This window comes from Diabrotica virgifera, chromosome 3 (assembly GCF_917563875.1).
Source record: "Diabrotica virgifera virgifera chromosome 3, PGI_DIABVI_V3a".
NCBI lineage: Eukaryota > Metazoa > Arthropoda > Insecta > Coleoptera > Chrysomelidae > Diabrotica > Diabrotica virgifera.
The window spans coordinates 197,828,783-197,845,711 of record NC_065445.1 but is presented as its reverse complement, the minus strand read 5'-3'; the positions used below and the strand labels follow the sequence as shown (position 1 = coordinate 197,845,711).

At 32.1% G+C, this 16,929-nt stretch overlaps 1 protein-coding gene across 8 annotated transcripts in view; it reads left to right on the top strand.

Annotated features, from left to right (window-relative positions):
- LOC114333623 (tau-tubulin kinase 1) overlaps window positions 1–16,929 on the top strand; it is a 345,869-nt gene that overhangs the window by 192,336 nt on the left and 136,604 nt on the right. For all 8 annotated transcript variants that reach the window (XM_050647122.1, XM_050647128.1, XM_050647124.1 and 5 more), the window contains exon 8: window positions 8,028–8,157. In XM_050647122.1, coding sequence (XP_050503079.1) covers window positions 8,028–8,157 — 130 coding nt within the window. The remainder of the gene's footprint in view (window positions 1–8,027; window positions 8,158–16,929) is intronic.

Here is a 16,929-nt window from a genome sequence, read left to right as displayed (position 1 = left end):
ACAAACGGGTATATATTATTACAATGATATACGGTAAATGTCATTAGAATATAAATATTTTTCCCTTATTCCGCGACGATCGATGAGCTGGCCAAATACCCAAGTAGGTGGAGGCCAATAAACTAAAGAAGGAGAAGAATAATATACCAAAATATAACGTGAAGTCACATTTTTAAACAAAACTGAACATTATTATGTAATAAAAAAAATGTGCAAGTTCCCTGTTGTTTAGCCACGATATATATCGTCCGCCTATGCCTCTTTTGCCCAGTATCTTTCCCTGTATAATGATCTGCAGTAACGCATATCTTTCACCTCTGGAATACTGCAAGTTTCTTATTTTAATTATATTTAACATATCCTTTTCTTCTTTTCTTTATCGACCCAACTAGTTTTGAAAATTCTTCTATAAGCCCACATCTACAACGCTTCTATTCTGTTACTTATATCCTTTTTAGCGTCCAAGTTCCCATTTCATATAATAACACAGAAAATACAGAACTTATTACGAGCCGTAACAACTATTGGAATAAGCAGTTATTTGGCGAATAAAATGCCAATTTACCGAAATTATTTTGTTTAATTTTTTTTTTAAATGTAAATATGAAATTAACTACATTTTTTATGATGTATGGAATTATTTCTACGGTTTAATTATATATTTTATTTTGAATACTGTTCAATTAATTGTTTAATAATCGAAATCTGTTAACAGCTAAATATTGGAACATTTTAAATTTTCCTCGCGTTTTAGCGTGCCTGACGAGAAACGAGTGAAGTTTTATCAGCTTGACGGAAAGAAGGCTTCGAAATCAAACATACGAGTAACTAGTTTGTTTTCAACAATAATTATAACGCGTCATTTGAGTTTGAATAAATTAACAGGGGAAAACAATGCTTGAAATTTCCAGTGAATTAACTGTAGCAACAACTACTGTGTTTAATATAATTAAGAAATATTTTGAAACTGCCAGTATTGATGTTCGCGGCAAAAGCTCAGGCCGTCCAAAAGCTGTTTCTCAAAGGAATGTCAGACATTTAATCAGAATACGTAACTCGGGAAGAAGAAATACCTACGAGAAGTAACTGCTAGATGGAATAGAGAAACTGGGATGGGGATGAATGTTTCCAGAGAATGCTGTCGCAAATATATCCACAAAAGCGGTCTTAGTTTTTATAAGGCGTGTTTGATAGGTTCTTATTTGCGATATAAATTTTCTATTTTTTTATTTATTTGAATAGGCCAAAGAGAAACCATTGTTGACGGAAACTCAGAAAAGGAATAGTTATATTTGGGCTATATCTAAACTTTCGTGGACCAAACTTGACTGGGACAAAGTAATCTATAAAAAATCCATAAGGAAAAAGTTTTCCTGTAGTTGGCTGTATACCATGTAATACAAAAAACAGTAAAATCCTGTATAAAAGGTATATTTAAAATCCCTCATAAGGGCCACATCAAAATCACATTAGTTTTCGACTAGTTTTCGACTGGTTTACCAGTCATCATCAGTGCTTACGTGCAATGTACATGCTAACCACCAAGATATTATTTAACAAAAATATGTGGGTCAAATCCCAGTAAAAGTAGTCCGTCAAAGGAACATTGGTTTAAAATGCTACATTAAGCGTGGATGTTTCCGGCAAGTGTCCGGCCGTCATACTTTCAAAATGTGAACAAGTCAAATCCACAGCTCAGATGTTACCTAGGGCAGATTAGCAAAATATTTTAAACATCCACGCTTAATGTAGCATTTTAAACCAATGTTCCCTTGACGGACTACTTTTACTGGACTTTGACCCACATATTTTTGTTAAATAATATCTTGGTGGCTAGCATGTACATTGCACGTAAGCACTGATGATGACTGACAAACCAGTCGAAAACTAGTTATGTGATTTGATGTGGCCCTTTTGAGGGATTTTAAATATACCTTTTATACAGGATTTTACTGTTTTTTTTTTAAGTAATCTATAGCGACGAAAGCAAATTTGATGTCTGTGTGGGAGATTACCGAAAGCGTGTGATTAGGGAAAAGACAGAAGCATTCCATAAAGATTGTCTCAAAGGGCCTGTAAAGTTTCCACAGGGTATCATGGTGTGAGGGGTGTATGTCGGCCAAAGGGGTGGGAACTTTACATTTTACTGAAGGCATAGTAAACGCAGTCAAATATCAAGATATCCTTGAACATTCGTTTTTACCAAGTGCGGCAACGTTATATCCATACGTAGATTTTATTTTTCAACAGGATGGAGCCTCATGCCATACGGCTCAATCTACCACAAAATGGATGGGAGAACATGACATTAAAGTTTTGTCACATCCTTTAGTAGCCCGGATCCTAATACAATAGAGACACTTTGGCACAAAATGAAACAACGCCAAAGAAATATGGGATAGTTTCACCCCTGAATTATGTGAAGGCCTAGTTGATACAATGCCTTATAGAATTCACACTGTTATTCAAGCTAAGGGCGACGTTAAGCCTTATTAATTTTTATTTTAATTTTTTAAAAACCGCGTGCTTCAATATATAGTTGTCAGCATTTTTTGATTATCCAACAATTAATTAAATAGTAATCAACATAAAATATATAATTAAATTGTAAAAATAATTCTACACACAAAAAAGTTGTTAATTGCATATCTACAATTATTAAAAAAAAATTAAATAAAATAATTTTGGTAAATTATCATTTTATTTGCAAAATAACTGCTTGTTCCAACATATATGTAGTTGAAATAAATGGCGACTCGATTCTAGTTTTCTGTTGACCTAGATATCAAAATATCAACAGGCACCGCTGGGAAATATTCCAAAAATGCGGTTCAGAGAAACTATATGAAACGAGTCTTTGTACTCTTATACAGAGTATGGCATTAGTAAAAATACAAAAATAGACCCCTAAAGGGGGATGGCAGGAGACAGATTTAAATCAAAACTAAACCGTCTATTTTTGTATTTTTATATATGTAGTTGTTAGGGCTCGTATTGAATGTTGATAGGGCTTTTCCTATACGTGTTTTGATGTCCTGTGTAATCTTTGTTTTCGGTTACGAGTTTTCCTAAGTATGTATATCTGTCTGTCTTTTGAACGAGTTCGTCCCTAATCCATAACGTGTCTTGTTGCCGTGTCTTTGCAATGATCATGAATTTCGCCTTTTTTATATTTAAAGTAAGTCCGGCCTCTTCGCTACTATCTACAATCTTATTCATCAGAACCTGTATTTCTTCAACCGACTCTGCGATTACTACGTATCATCGGCCTATCTGATGTTATTTTTATAAGTTCTCCGTTGATTTTAGTTTCACTTGATGTTTCCTTTAGTGCTTTCTGAACTATCTCTTTTGAATATAGTTAAAAAGCAACGGAGAAAGTATGCATAGCTGCCTTACCCCTCTTTGTATTTATTTTTATTCTGATAGTTCGATGCCAACATTTACAGATACAACTTGATTAAAGTAAAGGTTTGATATTATTCTAATATCTTTCATTTCCAGATTTTCATCTTGAAGTAGCTGTAGGTCTAGATTATGTATGACTTTGTCAAATGCCTTGTTGTAATCAAGGAAACAGATATAAAGAGGTTGGTTAACATCCACACATCTTTGCGCCAATGCATTAAAGGCAAACAAGTACTAATATCTTGCTCCAGTTTTCTGAAAATACTTTGATGTATAATTTTCAAGAATATCTTTAGAGTGTGGCTCATTAAGCTGATGGTTCTGTGGTTACAGCATTCTCTAGCGTTGGCATTTTTCGGTAAAGTTACGAACGTCGACTTACCCTCTAACAGGCCAAATCGTAAAAATTATCTGTTGAAATTGATATTTTTTTTTCAAGTAAATATAGGCAAAAATAACTTATTTTTAAATTTTCTGCTAAAAATCTTGTCTAGAATAAGTGCTAGGTGAGAAATAGTGAAGAACGTCTACAGACGGTCTTGTCGGGTTATGAGTAAAAAATAAATTTGGTAGATGTGTATTATAAAACAAGATTTATTAAGAAAAATTAGTATATAACATGTTATTTTTTGATGGTGGTAATCCCAAAAACAATTTTTACCGACTGTGCCGCCACGGGCGCCCATATAAAAATTTTCAGGGGGGGCAGACGTGAAGATGTTGTACATTATATTTTGTATACTTTGGATAACCATATATATAGTTTACAGCACCCGAAAAGCTAGGGGGGCCACGGCCCCCCCATGCCCATGGGTATGGGCGTCCATGTGTGCCGCATAAATGGAGGTCACATTTGAAACAAACAAGTTGCGTATCAGATTTTTTACACAGCTTACACCTCTTCTTGCCTTTTCGATCAACCCAAACTGGAAAATGGTTTTCACCATCAAAACGTACAGCAGCAACTTGATGAACCGCTTTTTCCAACACCAGATGAACTAGTTTTACTAGAAGAACCAGGTTCACCATTTCGAGCTGATGATGGTCGACCTACATTTCGTTTTTCCTTGAAAGTAACAAGGCCAGATGCTATCTCTTCACGGAATTGTGGAAGAGATAGAGGCCTCTCTCTCCTCTTCGCAACAGTCACTGGAATTATTTGCCTTTTCGGCACGTATACGTTTATATAGTATGAATGCATTTGTGGCGGCATTGTCGACAAAATGATAGAATATCCGCATCAGTTGTATAAGCTTCAAGCATTTCCTGAATGCATTCGCCAATAACTTGTGATTTAGCCTCTGATACCTCGGATAGGCTGTAAGGCTTTTCAGGCTCAATACTATCATCAACATAGTCGGGATCCACATACTATCGTCACTACTATAAATGCTATCGTCGATTTCAACGGAATCAATAAAGTCGAATAATTGTTCATCAGACAATTCTTCCAAATTGATTTTGTTCTTATGGTTACGATTTAGACGATGCATCTATCACAGAAAAGAAAAATAATAGAACAACAGGAAAATAAGCATGTTCCTACGCACAAAAAGATAACAAAATTTCATACTGAAGGGGATATTTTTTATACGTAAACCGGCAAGACCGTCTTGAGACTGTCTTGGTATTTTTGTTTATAAAGCCTATTTACACAATAGTTTTTAGTAAAAGTTTATTATATTACTGAAACATGAAATATACTTACCATAAAATTATCAAGTTGATCACTTTGATCTAAACGTGTTTTTTGACGATTTAAAAATAATGTTTATGAAGAAATAATTTTCACTGCCACTTTATGGGATGTTAGCACTTGACTAACGATAATAACGTAATCGCGATGCCAGAATGTGTTTAGTTGTATCGAATAACATCAAGTAAGGTTTTTTAAAGAGGCATGTCGTTACTGTGGCAGCAAAAACCATTCGGTATAAGTTTTATAAGCTAAAATGCAAAGACCGTCTTAAGACGGTCTTGCCTGTTAGAGGGTTAAGCTATTCTCTTGGAATGATGCGTGTATGGTCCTTTCATGAGCATTTTTCAGTGTGTCACAAATGATAGAAAAAAAGGTAAATCCGTGATAATACACATTTATAACATTTATTCTAACATGACATTTTAGTTAAATCTGACAGTTGTAACATTTTATTTGCAATTTGGCATAAAAACAAATCAATTGTGTTTATTGCATTTATAAAATGGTATTTTCTTTGATTTCTATAGTCTTATAAATTGTACAGATTATATTCGTGGATATATTATATAATTCGTAAATTTTTTTTTTCGATTATAGCGCCATCTATCGACAACTAGAATAAATCTTATAAATGTCTGTAATTACCGACGTGCCTTTTTTCTGTCACATACAATTTAATGCGTTAGAAAGAAATCGAAAAACTGTGACGCACTGAAAGATGAGAAAAAGAATATCATATATGGTGTTAAACAAGTCTTTTAGTATATCTATTTGATCTTCTCCGATTAATTAATTAATCTCTGCTGGTATCTCGTCAGGATTTCTAGCTTTATTATTTATTTATTATCTTTACTATCTAGTGCATAGTTCTATCTTTCTGGTTTGCTTCTCATCTTTATTCCGTTATTATCATTTATCGTTTCCATCTTTCTATTTTCCATCTAATAGGATTCTACTGTGACGATATTTAAAAACGAATGCGTTATTTGTAAAACTGTAGAAAGTCGGTTCTGCGCCTTTATGTGAGAAAAGCAGCTACCTCGATTTGCTAATGAAATTTATTATTATAACAATAACTTACATTGACCTACGTGGTTAGCTTGCCTCATTTTTATACCTCTACCCTTTTGTATTACGGCAGTAACATTCTAATTGATTTGTTTTCAACCTTTAGTTACTATTGCTTCTACACAGAGGGCGTACTTGTGTCGTCTTATTATAACAACAAAAAATATAAAGTAAAGTAAATCCTATTGACAATGTAAAACAGCGGCCGCTTTATTTTGTGTTTAATTGGTCCAATATATTTCTGAATTCAGATATTTAAGAACACAAAATTATACCTAAAATACTTTCTTTTCAACAACTTGTCGTTGCATTTCCATTCAGAATCATTAAGCTCCAAGTTATATGTTATTGAAGTAAAACTTCATTTAACTCACGCTGTTAACATAATTTATTTCCTTGCTCCATAACTTGCGGAGAAGTCCTCTTTTGTTTCTTAGAGGAGGTTGCTATGAAAATACTCTTCTCGACAAATCTGATTCCTCCGTGTTATCTAGGGCCGAACCATTTGAGATCTCCTTTCTAGATCTGGTCAAGAATTGTTGCTGACCTATTTTTTCGTTACTTATCTCATAACATTTTAACTTTAATCTAGAAATTCTAAGAGATTGTCATATGGACTGCATCAACATGGTTTTACCAATTCCCGCTTTAGTAGTTTTGCTGAAGTTCTTTTTCTACCAAATCCAATTTAGTGCATGTATGGTTTTCCATGTCTCTTCAACTCATAAATTCCTTATATTGCGATTAACCTTTCTCATCCATTATCCCCTCAAGGTACGGAAAAATGTTTCCATCATTTTTATGACCGAAACTGATGTTTAAAAAAGCAATGAAAGGCCACCTTATTTTTGTTTGTCAATGCTGAGTATAGGTGTTGCCATGCGTAATAAATTTCCGTACTCTTGGTAAGTTGTAAGGTTTGATATTAAGGCCGTAGTGTAGGCTTAAAGCTTCTTCTTCCTCTTCTTCTTCTTATTCGTCTTCTTTTTGTGTAGACATGACTCTGTTTTTTCAATGTGCATCCAGTGAAATGTCATTCCACCGTTTACGTGGCCTTTTCACTGATCATCTTCCTATTGGGGAACCATCTCTCGCCATCCTTATCACTCATTTTGTTGTCATTAGCCGTATGTCGTCGTTCCATTCTACCCTTCTGTTTCTTACCCAGTTATTAATGTTAAGTTTAAACTTATGTTAAGTTTAAAATAAAACGATTAATTTTTATCTCCAAAAATTAATGTTCTCCATCTTTCATCTCCGTCGGATATCTGTACTCCTAGCTCTGTCACAGTGTTTTATCATCGAAGGGTTTTCATCTCTGCTGTTTCTAGCACTCTTTTTGTCCTCTCTGTGTCAGGTCGTGTTTCTGCCGCGTATGTCATTATTGGTCTGATGACGGTTTTGTAAATGCTGTTCTATAATATACTTTGTGCCGAAAAACTAAAAATACATTGTGGTATACATTTTACTGTTTGCGGGGGACGCAATTAAAATTATGATTGAAAATTGGGTCGAGAAAACTGAAAGGTCGAGAAATACTGGACTAAGCATTTTTTTAAGTCAGTAGTAATTTATTTTTGGTATGCCTAGGGATTTTCAGATCTACGAAGATTATATTTGTAAGTGTTTGAACCCTATTAATCATCTTCTTTTCAATTATTTATTGTAAAGTCAAGTAATTATCAACACAAGGATGTCCTGGAGTAAACCCGATTTAGTCATCTCTGATATCAGTTTAGACCACATTTCTTCTTACAGCTTCACTCGACTACGGTTTATATCCATTCTCCCAAATATATTTTTTACTTTATATAGATTTAACGTTTGAATTCATTGATATGTTTCATTCCAGGCCCAAATAGACGCCCGAAGACGTATAGAAACAGAAAATACGGCGCCTTTAGTCACCGATACACAGATAAATGCAACGAGGGCGACCGTTGATAAGAACTGCAATGCTACAGCTGTGGAACAAGTTCAAGGTACTTATGAATTTCTTAAATGATTGGTTTGTTCTAAAATTTAATTTTGAAACTGGTACAGGTGAACCGGAATAGGAATAGCTGTGAACATACTGTGCGCGGTAACAAATTTCAAATTACGGCAGAGAACGCTCAGTTGATCGATAACTGCTTAGCTGCTTATGTGGATAGTTTTACTATAGGGACGATTAGCAACTTTGACAAGTTTTGTGTAAAATCTCAATTTCTAATCATTTTTAATAATAGGCCTGGATCCCGCGTACCAAAAAAAGTTGATTAATACCAAGCTAAAAATTTGTTAATAGCTTAACGGTGCCTCGTCGGACAAACTTTGATGTATGGGAACACTGGAACAGGGGAAGTTTTAATTGTGGAACAGGTTAAAAATTTGGAATGTCAGACTACAGTCGGACAGAACTTCCAATTGATCCCTTTCATTAAACTCTCATGCAAAAATCAGGCTGCTATTTATCACCAAATGGGAATTAAAATGAGTGGAACACGTAGAATATGTCAAATGACAGGAATTATGACAGGTGATAAATAGCAGTCTGATTTTTGCATCAGAGTTTAATGAAACGGTAACAAATCAATTGGAAGTTCTGTCCGGCAAAATGCATGGGACGTTTTCGTAATCTGACGTTTCAAATTTTTAAACTGTTCACAATTAAAACTTCCCCTGTTCCAGTGTACCCGTACATCAAAGTTTGTTCGACTAGACACCGTTAACCCATTAACGGCCGAGACAATAAACAAAGAGAAATTTGGCAATTTATTTATTGGAGCAAAAACGCATAAATTAAGACTAATTTACAACCAAACAGATTTTTTGTTTCTCGTGAGAGGAAAAACAGATGGGTGCGTATACTCACCTTTGGCCGAATATGGGTACAATTTTTAATAAAGGAACATATTGTATTTTAAATGTAAATTAAATTTTAAGATGAAAATTTTCGAAACATTCGGGGTGTAGATGCAGTCTACACTTTTTACATAATTAAATAGTATTTTGTACATCATAATAGTATTGTACATCCGACATTTTTTTCTTTCGCTATTATTGTCTCTTTGACTATTATATGGCCAATATTGTCGAATTTAGTTTCATCTGGTAAAGCAAATTTAGACGAACGTCCGTGTACTGAGTTTGACACTGATGTAGCGGTTTCTTCACTATTCTTTGCATACCCACTATGTAAGTTAAGAACCAATCTCGAACGAAACTACAGTTGGGAAATTTTATGGTAAAACAAATAAACAAAAGGAAAGTGTCAAACTGATTCAAGTTAAAAAGAAAACAAATATGACGTTTAGAGCACCCAGAAATTCTATAAATAGTGAATGAAGTGTAATGACGTCTAACGAAAAAATATAGTATGGTTTCGGCCAAAGGTGCGTATACGCACCCTTCGTGTAAACATGCAATTATAGGCCTTATTTTGAAAGTATGAATGAATAAGTTTTACAATAATAAAAACTTAAACATATTTTTATGACTATAGCATGCAAAATATGAATTATGTTTATAATTAGTTTCGGAAACAAAAGTTGTATGAAGATATGCTTAAATCATTAAATTATGTAAAATCATAATAGTCTTAAAATATTTAAAAAGTAATATTTTTGTTAAAAGAAAAATGATACTATATACCTCAATCTATTGAGATGTTACTTCAACAAAAAGTAAACATTAAAAAAAATATCCTGGGTCCAAAAAAAATTAACAATAAAGGTTGCGTTTACGCACCTTTTGCTGTAAATGGATTACACCGTTAAGCTATTAATAAATTTGCAGCTTGCTATTAATCAACTTTTTTTTGGTACGCGAGATCGAGGCTATAATAGTGATTTCTAATCATTTTTGTTTTAATAATAATTACATATAACCATTTTGAAAAATTGGACAAAAAATAATTCCAATCGTTAGTTTTAGTAAATACAATATAATTGTCATAAAATTCCACAGAATGGGTACTAGGTAAGAGATATTCAAATTGAAATCATTTTATTGCCTATGGCATTAATTAGCAAATAGTAAAAACGGGTCGAGACAGCTTACTTTGTTATATTATTATTATAAGATTTATATTTATCACCTTAAAATTCGGAAAACATTTTAGGACATAAATATTTTAATATTATTCAGATTACACGGAAATTATCTTGTCAAAGCATATTAAGATTATTTCTATAGTATAATAGTTTATTTATTATAAGGGGCAACAATAACAGATTTTACACAGAGAGAAACACCAGAAGTTTCAACAATTTTGCCGTAAAAAATAAATATAATATCAATAAATAATGTTGTTCTGAAGCTATTTCCTTGTGGCATTTTTATGATTAATTATTTATATGGGAAATAAGCCACAATTAAGTATTGAAGATTTACTTTCCGGAATGATATCAAATTCTGATTTTGATCGAATTATTTTTAGTTTACACATAATTTATGAAAATTCATATCAGAAACAAAGAAATATACATTTAAATAAATTTAATAATCTTTTAGAACAAAATAGTTTACATACTTTTGATAACCTAAATAGAAATAATGACATATTAACGACAGTTGTCAATCTATCAAATAGACATTTAAATGCAACGGAAAATTTGGTATTGTCAAAAGGTTTAAACTATGCTGTTACTCATCCATCTATTCCAAAATTAGACATAATCAGCTCAGTGGAGAAAATATCCCAGTGTCTACCAACTCATGAAAAAGAACAATATAGGGTACTATGTAAACTTGAATTGGAAAAGTCTAATCAAATTGAACAGAACATCAGCAAAGAGGAAATGAAAGCTTTAAAAACTTTAAGAAATGATACTCCATAACAATCCTACCAGCGGATAAAGGCAATGCAACTGTTATAATGAATAAAATACAATATGAGGACAAAATTACAGATCTAATTACAAATGGACCTTATAGCAAATTAACGAAGGATCCAACGAAGACACTGGAAAACAAAATATATAGAACTTTATTCAAATTTAAAAATGATCTAACATACTATCAAAGAAAATTAATGACACCTCACTATAGTAAGACACCACATTTTTATGGAGTGCCGAAAATTCATAAAGCGAACATACCACTTAGACCCATTTGTAGTACCATCAATTCTCCTTGTAGTGAACTATCAAAATTCTTATTAAACATTCTAAAACCATTTGCTAATAATGATGACACTTTTATAAAAAATACAAAACATTTTTTAAACAAATTATCAACTATTGAATTTAATCCAAATAATATTTTAGTAAGTTTTGACATAAACAGTTTATTTACAAATGTACCATTAGATAAAACTTTAAACATAATCAAATCGAAATTAGAGAATGATAATACATTGGCAACTAGGACAAGACTAAATGTATCAGCTATAATGGAGTTATTGACATTATGTACCCATAATACCTATTTTCAACTAAACAATGAATTCTATAAACAAAATTTTGGTCTAGCAATGGGCTCTTCTTTATCTCCATTATTGGCTAATATATTTATGGAGGATTTCGAAACTAATATTATTTCTAAACAAAATTTAAAACCCACAGTATGGTGGAGATATGTAGATGATGTGTTTTCAATATGGCCTCATAGATCAGAATTGTTGGATACGTTCCTGAATATTATAAACGATCAAGAAGAGACAATAAAATTTACAATGGAAAAGGAATACAATAACAGCCTACCTTTCCTCGATGTTTTGATCTCAAAGAAGGATATTGGATATGAGACTCAAGTGTATAGAAAACCAACACACACCAACAGATATCTCAATTACAAGTCAAATCACAACATCAACGTTAAAAAGGGAATCATTAAATCCTTATATGATAGAGCCAAAATTACTTGTTCTAACGAAAATTCCTTTTTAGCAGAAAAACAATTGTTAACATCTGTTTTATTAAAAAATGATTATCCTTTATCGTTTATAAATAAGGAATTATCAAGATTGGATCGAATGGAACAGAACAACTTAGAACGGGATCCTACAACATTCACCAGAAATAATACGAGGAAAATATCAATACCATATATAAAAGGACTATCCGAGAAACTTAAAACAATAGGAAATAAATTCAACATTTCAACAACATTCAAAACAACAAACACTTTGAGATCTATTCTATCTAAAACTAAACCGAACAATGATCAAGAAAGAACAAAGAATTGCATTTATAAAATACCTTGTGAATGCGAACAATTTTATTTAGGTGAGACATCAAGACCATTAGACGTTAGAATAAGTGAACATCAATCTTATATTAAAAATAGAGAATTTGAGAGATCTCAAATATGTCAACACGCATGGGATAATGAACATAGAGTTCAATGGAGAGATTCAAGTATAGTCCTGAAAGAATCAGATAGTAAAAAGAGAAAAATCAAAGAAGCGGCTCTAATTATGCTAAATGAAACCAATTGTGTCGCAAATTCCTCGGTAGAATGCAGTAGGATGTGGTTACCCATACTGAAAGAGGAAGTCAATAGAAAGAAAATACCAAAATTAGTAAGTCAATAATATCGAGCTAGTACATATTTTATATTTTAGTATTACTTATATATCTAGTATTATTAATATTATTTATAATTTAAACATGTTACAAGTCAGAATTTGGTATTATTTTTTGAGAGTAAATTAATGTAAGACCAAATACTTACGATGTCGGGATAGTATCACAAGTTTTTTCCTGGTTTTCCCTTGTGATTTACTATGAAGTCTCTAACGCGAGAATTTTACTGTCGTTGCATTTGGTTGTCTTTTTAAAGACATATCACATGCTATAATTTTTTATGACGGATATTCTTGAGTTGGGGTTAATTTCATGTAATCGAATGAACTATCTTTCAGTAAGTCGTCCCAGGAACGCAACTCATAAATATTGGCAATATCATTTTAAAGTCTTCTACTTTAAAATGTATAATATATGTCTGAATTGCCAATATAAATGAGTGAGATTAAATAAATTATTAGAAGAATTTTTTTGCTTAGCAACAACACTTTAGTTTATTTTAGTAATATTTTGTATTTTGACAACGGCACCCGATTTGGGCGTCGAAACGTTAATAAAATTATTTTTTTCATTTTAATTGTGGCTTATTTCCCATATAAATAATTAATCATCAATAAATAATGCGGAAAGTACATTACCTGGGTAACTACTAAAATAACAAAAAAAGATTGCGACAAACGGTGGTCAAAGTTTAGCAAAATCTAGCAAGTCTGATGAAATTGACAGTGAAAGCACAAAAGAAACTGGTTATTATAAATTTGTACATTCAATAATTTCGTAATTTTCCTTCAATTAATCTTGTTTATTTGAAACAATAATTATTTTAATTTATATCAAAAATTACCTTCGAAAAATTTTTAAAGAATTTTTAACTGTAACAATGAGTCAGTATAATGTTTTCCTTTTATACCTCGTTTAGTATGAATTTTGGCGTTCATCATTTTCAATGACAGTGAGATTAGCGTATTTGCTGTATTTATTGGAATTTATAAATTATTGGATTTATTTTATAAATTTATATTGTGTTAAATATAGCTTAACATATTACATATAGAGATATTATTTTTTTTATTTAGCTAATGACAAATAATCGGCAACTAATGGCCATTGGCATGGTAGGTACGGTGAATTTTTGCAGTTAGGTACCTAGTGTCATGTGTAGTGTGTGTGTTGAGTAATTGTCTTGTTACTTTGCAAAGTCGACGTCATTGTCTTTGCAAAGAGACGCTATTGTATCCGAACGTCTGCGGTCCCTCCGGTGAGTACCGATCCCACAAGGACAGAAACTTTTTTCATTTATTAATTTATAATAAACGAAAAATTCCTGAACCTGGTGAGATTTGAACTCACGACCTTTCAGACCTTTTGATCCAAAGGTAGGCGCTCTTACCACTGAGCCACAGAGGGGCTCAGATTATATGATATTATATGATATATTAGAGGTATTATTATATGTATTATAAATAGTTAAATATAAATGTACATTATAAGTTTATAAAATAAGTCCACCGGTAATAGCCATTTCCTATTTATCACAATGACAGTAGGTACAAAATTGTGCTTATAATTTTTCGGAACCGAATATAACTTGAAAGACTATTTCTTGCTGTATTTTTTACAATACATAAGACAGCATTTGCTAATATTAGTAGGCAACCAATTACCTATTTAGCCGTGTACTATTGGTAAACAAAATTTATTTTTGTAAATTATAATTTTAATCTCGAGTAGTTGACAATTATATGTTTTTACTAATTAAAATAAAAAAGGTCCTAGAAAAAGTATAGTATTCTACTCGCATGTAATGGCTATTACTCACTCTGATGTATTACGACACTCGCCTACGGCTCGTGTCGCAAACTTTATCATCGTGAGTAATAGCCATCATTACATGCTCGTTGAATAATATGCTATTACCTCATGGGACACAATGTGACGTTTCAGCAATTGATAGGTGGCAAAGTTATATCATTTCGTGTCAGTTATAGAAAAAAATTATATTACTTGCATTTAAAAAACATTTTTCAATATAAATATTTTAAGAATATTCAAAGAAGACGGGAATTACAGACTAGTCAAAACAGCTTGTTTAGATTATTTCTATATTATAAAGAATTTATCGTAACCGAACATTGTTAGATGACCATTTACAATTTACAAATTTTAAATAATTACATGCAACTCGTTATAAGTAAACAATGATTCATGTAAATAACATTTCAAACGAAATCAGTCAATATTTGTAAGAACCGTGACAACTCTGTACTATTCTTTTTCTCATAGACATCCTTCAATGCGTCAGTTTTTCGATTTTTTCTAACTCATTAAATCGTATGTGATAGAAAAAAAGGCACATCTGTAATTACAGACATTTATAACATTAAGGGCCGGTTGTTCGAACGCTAATCAACAATGATCATTATCAAATAATTAATTACTGTCAATGTCAACTTTGTTTGGGTTGTTAAAAAGTCTGTGGAGTCTATAATCAATTAATATAACAATAATTATTAACATAATTAATAATAAATCTCATAATTGTAATTATTTATGTTTTCAGTAACCCAAACAAAGTTGACATTGACAGTTTTGGTGACAGTAATTAAATATTTGATAATGATCATTGTTGATTAGCGTTCGAACAACCGGCCCTTATTCTAGTTGTCGATAGATGGCGCTATAATCGAAAAAAAATATTTACGAATTATATTATATAATAATATATCTACGAATATAATCTGTACAATTTATAAGACTATACAAATAAAAAAAAATACCATTTTATAAATGCAATAAACACAATTGATTTGTTTTTATGCCAAATTGCAAATAAAATGTGACAACTGTCAGATTTAACTAAAATGTCATGTTAGAATAAATGTCATAAATATATATTATCACGGACTTACCTTCTTTTCTATCATTTGTGACGCACTGAAAAATGCTCATGAAAAGAAGCATACTCTGTAGTTTAAAGCCGGGTACACACATGCCTGTAAATGAGGAAAGTAGCTGGCATGCCAGTTGCTGGCATAAGCCAGTAACTGGCATGCACAAAACACATTTGCGAGTAATGGGCATGCCAGTAGCTCGCATGCCTTTACTGGTAAGACGAAAAAGCAGGGTATTTTTTTACACATGCCACTGCTAGTAAACAATCGAATGGTTTTTATGTGAAACAAAAACATTTTTGTATTTAAAACTTTTTGAGTTTCCAACAAAAAAAGCGATCCATGGAAGGTATTCGGAATGAATTAAACTTCGAAATTTAATAATGAATCCGACCCATTTCCTCTTGAATTTGTGTAAGCATTATCACCGGCTATTTTATTTTTATATAGAGATGATTTAGGTGAATTTCAAATACACTCTAATTACATATGTAGCTATAAATAGAAATCAATTTGATGATTTTTTCATCACCCCAACAAAACATTTTTTAAAACAAGTTTAAAATCTTCTTCTTCTTCTTCTTCTTCTTCTTCTTCTTCTTCTTCTTTATGTATAGATATGACTCTGTTTTTTCAATGTGCCTCTAGTAAGTTATCGTTCCATCGTTTTCTTGGTCTTCCAACTGATCGTCTTCCTATTGGGGAACCGTCTCTCGCTGTCCTTACTACTCTATTTATTTGTTGTCATTCGGCTTATGTGGTCATTCCATTCTATTCTTCTGTTTCTTACCCAGTTATTAATGTTAAGTTTAAAGTTTAAAATAAAACGATTAATTTTTATCTCCAAAATAACAAATCTGACAATTCTCTGCAAAGCTACTGGCATGCACGTAACGGTAGCGCGCGTTCACACATGCCAGTGACACTCACACGCATGCGCCTTGCATCTAACAGCACGCTAGCATTGCTAGCAAGAAAAATCAAATTCTTTGCGATTAGCTAGCATGCCAGGAACTAGCATGCCTGTTAACGTACACACTTGCCAGTTTGGGGACAGTAGCTGGTGCTTGTAGGTACTGGTATACCAGTGTGCTAAATACAAACACCCAAACTTATATGGAATCACCATGTATTTCAAAGTAATATTTATTTCTTTTAAAAAAACTTGTTATTGTTGCGAAGAGTAAAGGTTTTTATTGAAAATAAACAAATATATAAGACAATCAGATAGTACAGCTCGGTACGGTATAGGTTATTTGCTTGAGTTGCAAATTGAACGAAAATAAATAAACTAACTTTTGCGTCCAAAAACGAAAATAGGCCTGATGTGGGGTTATAGAACTTACAACGAGGA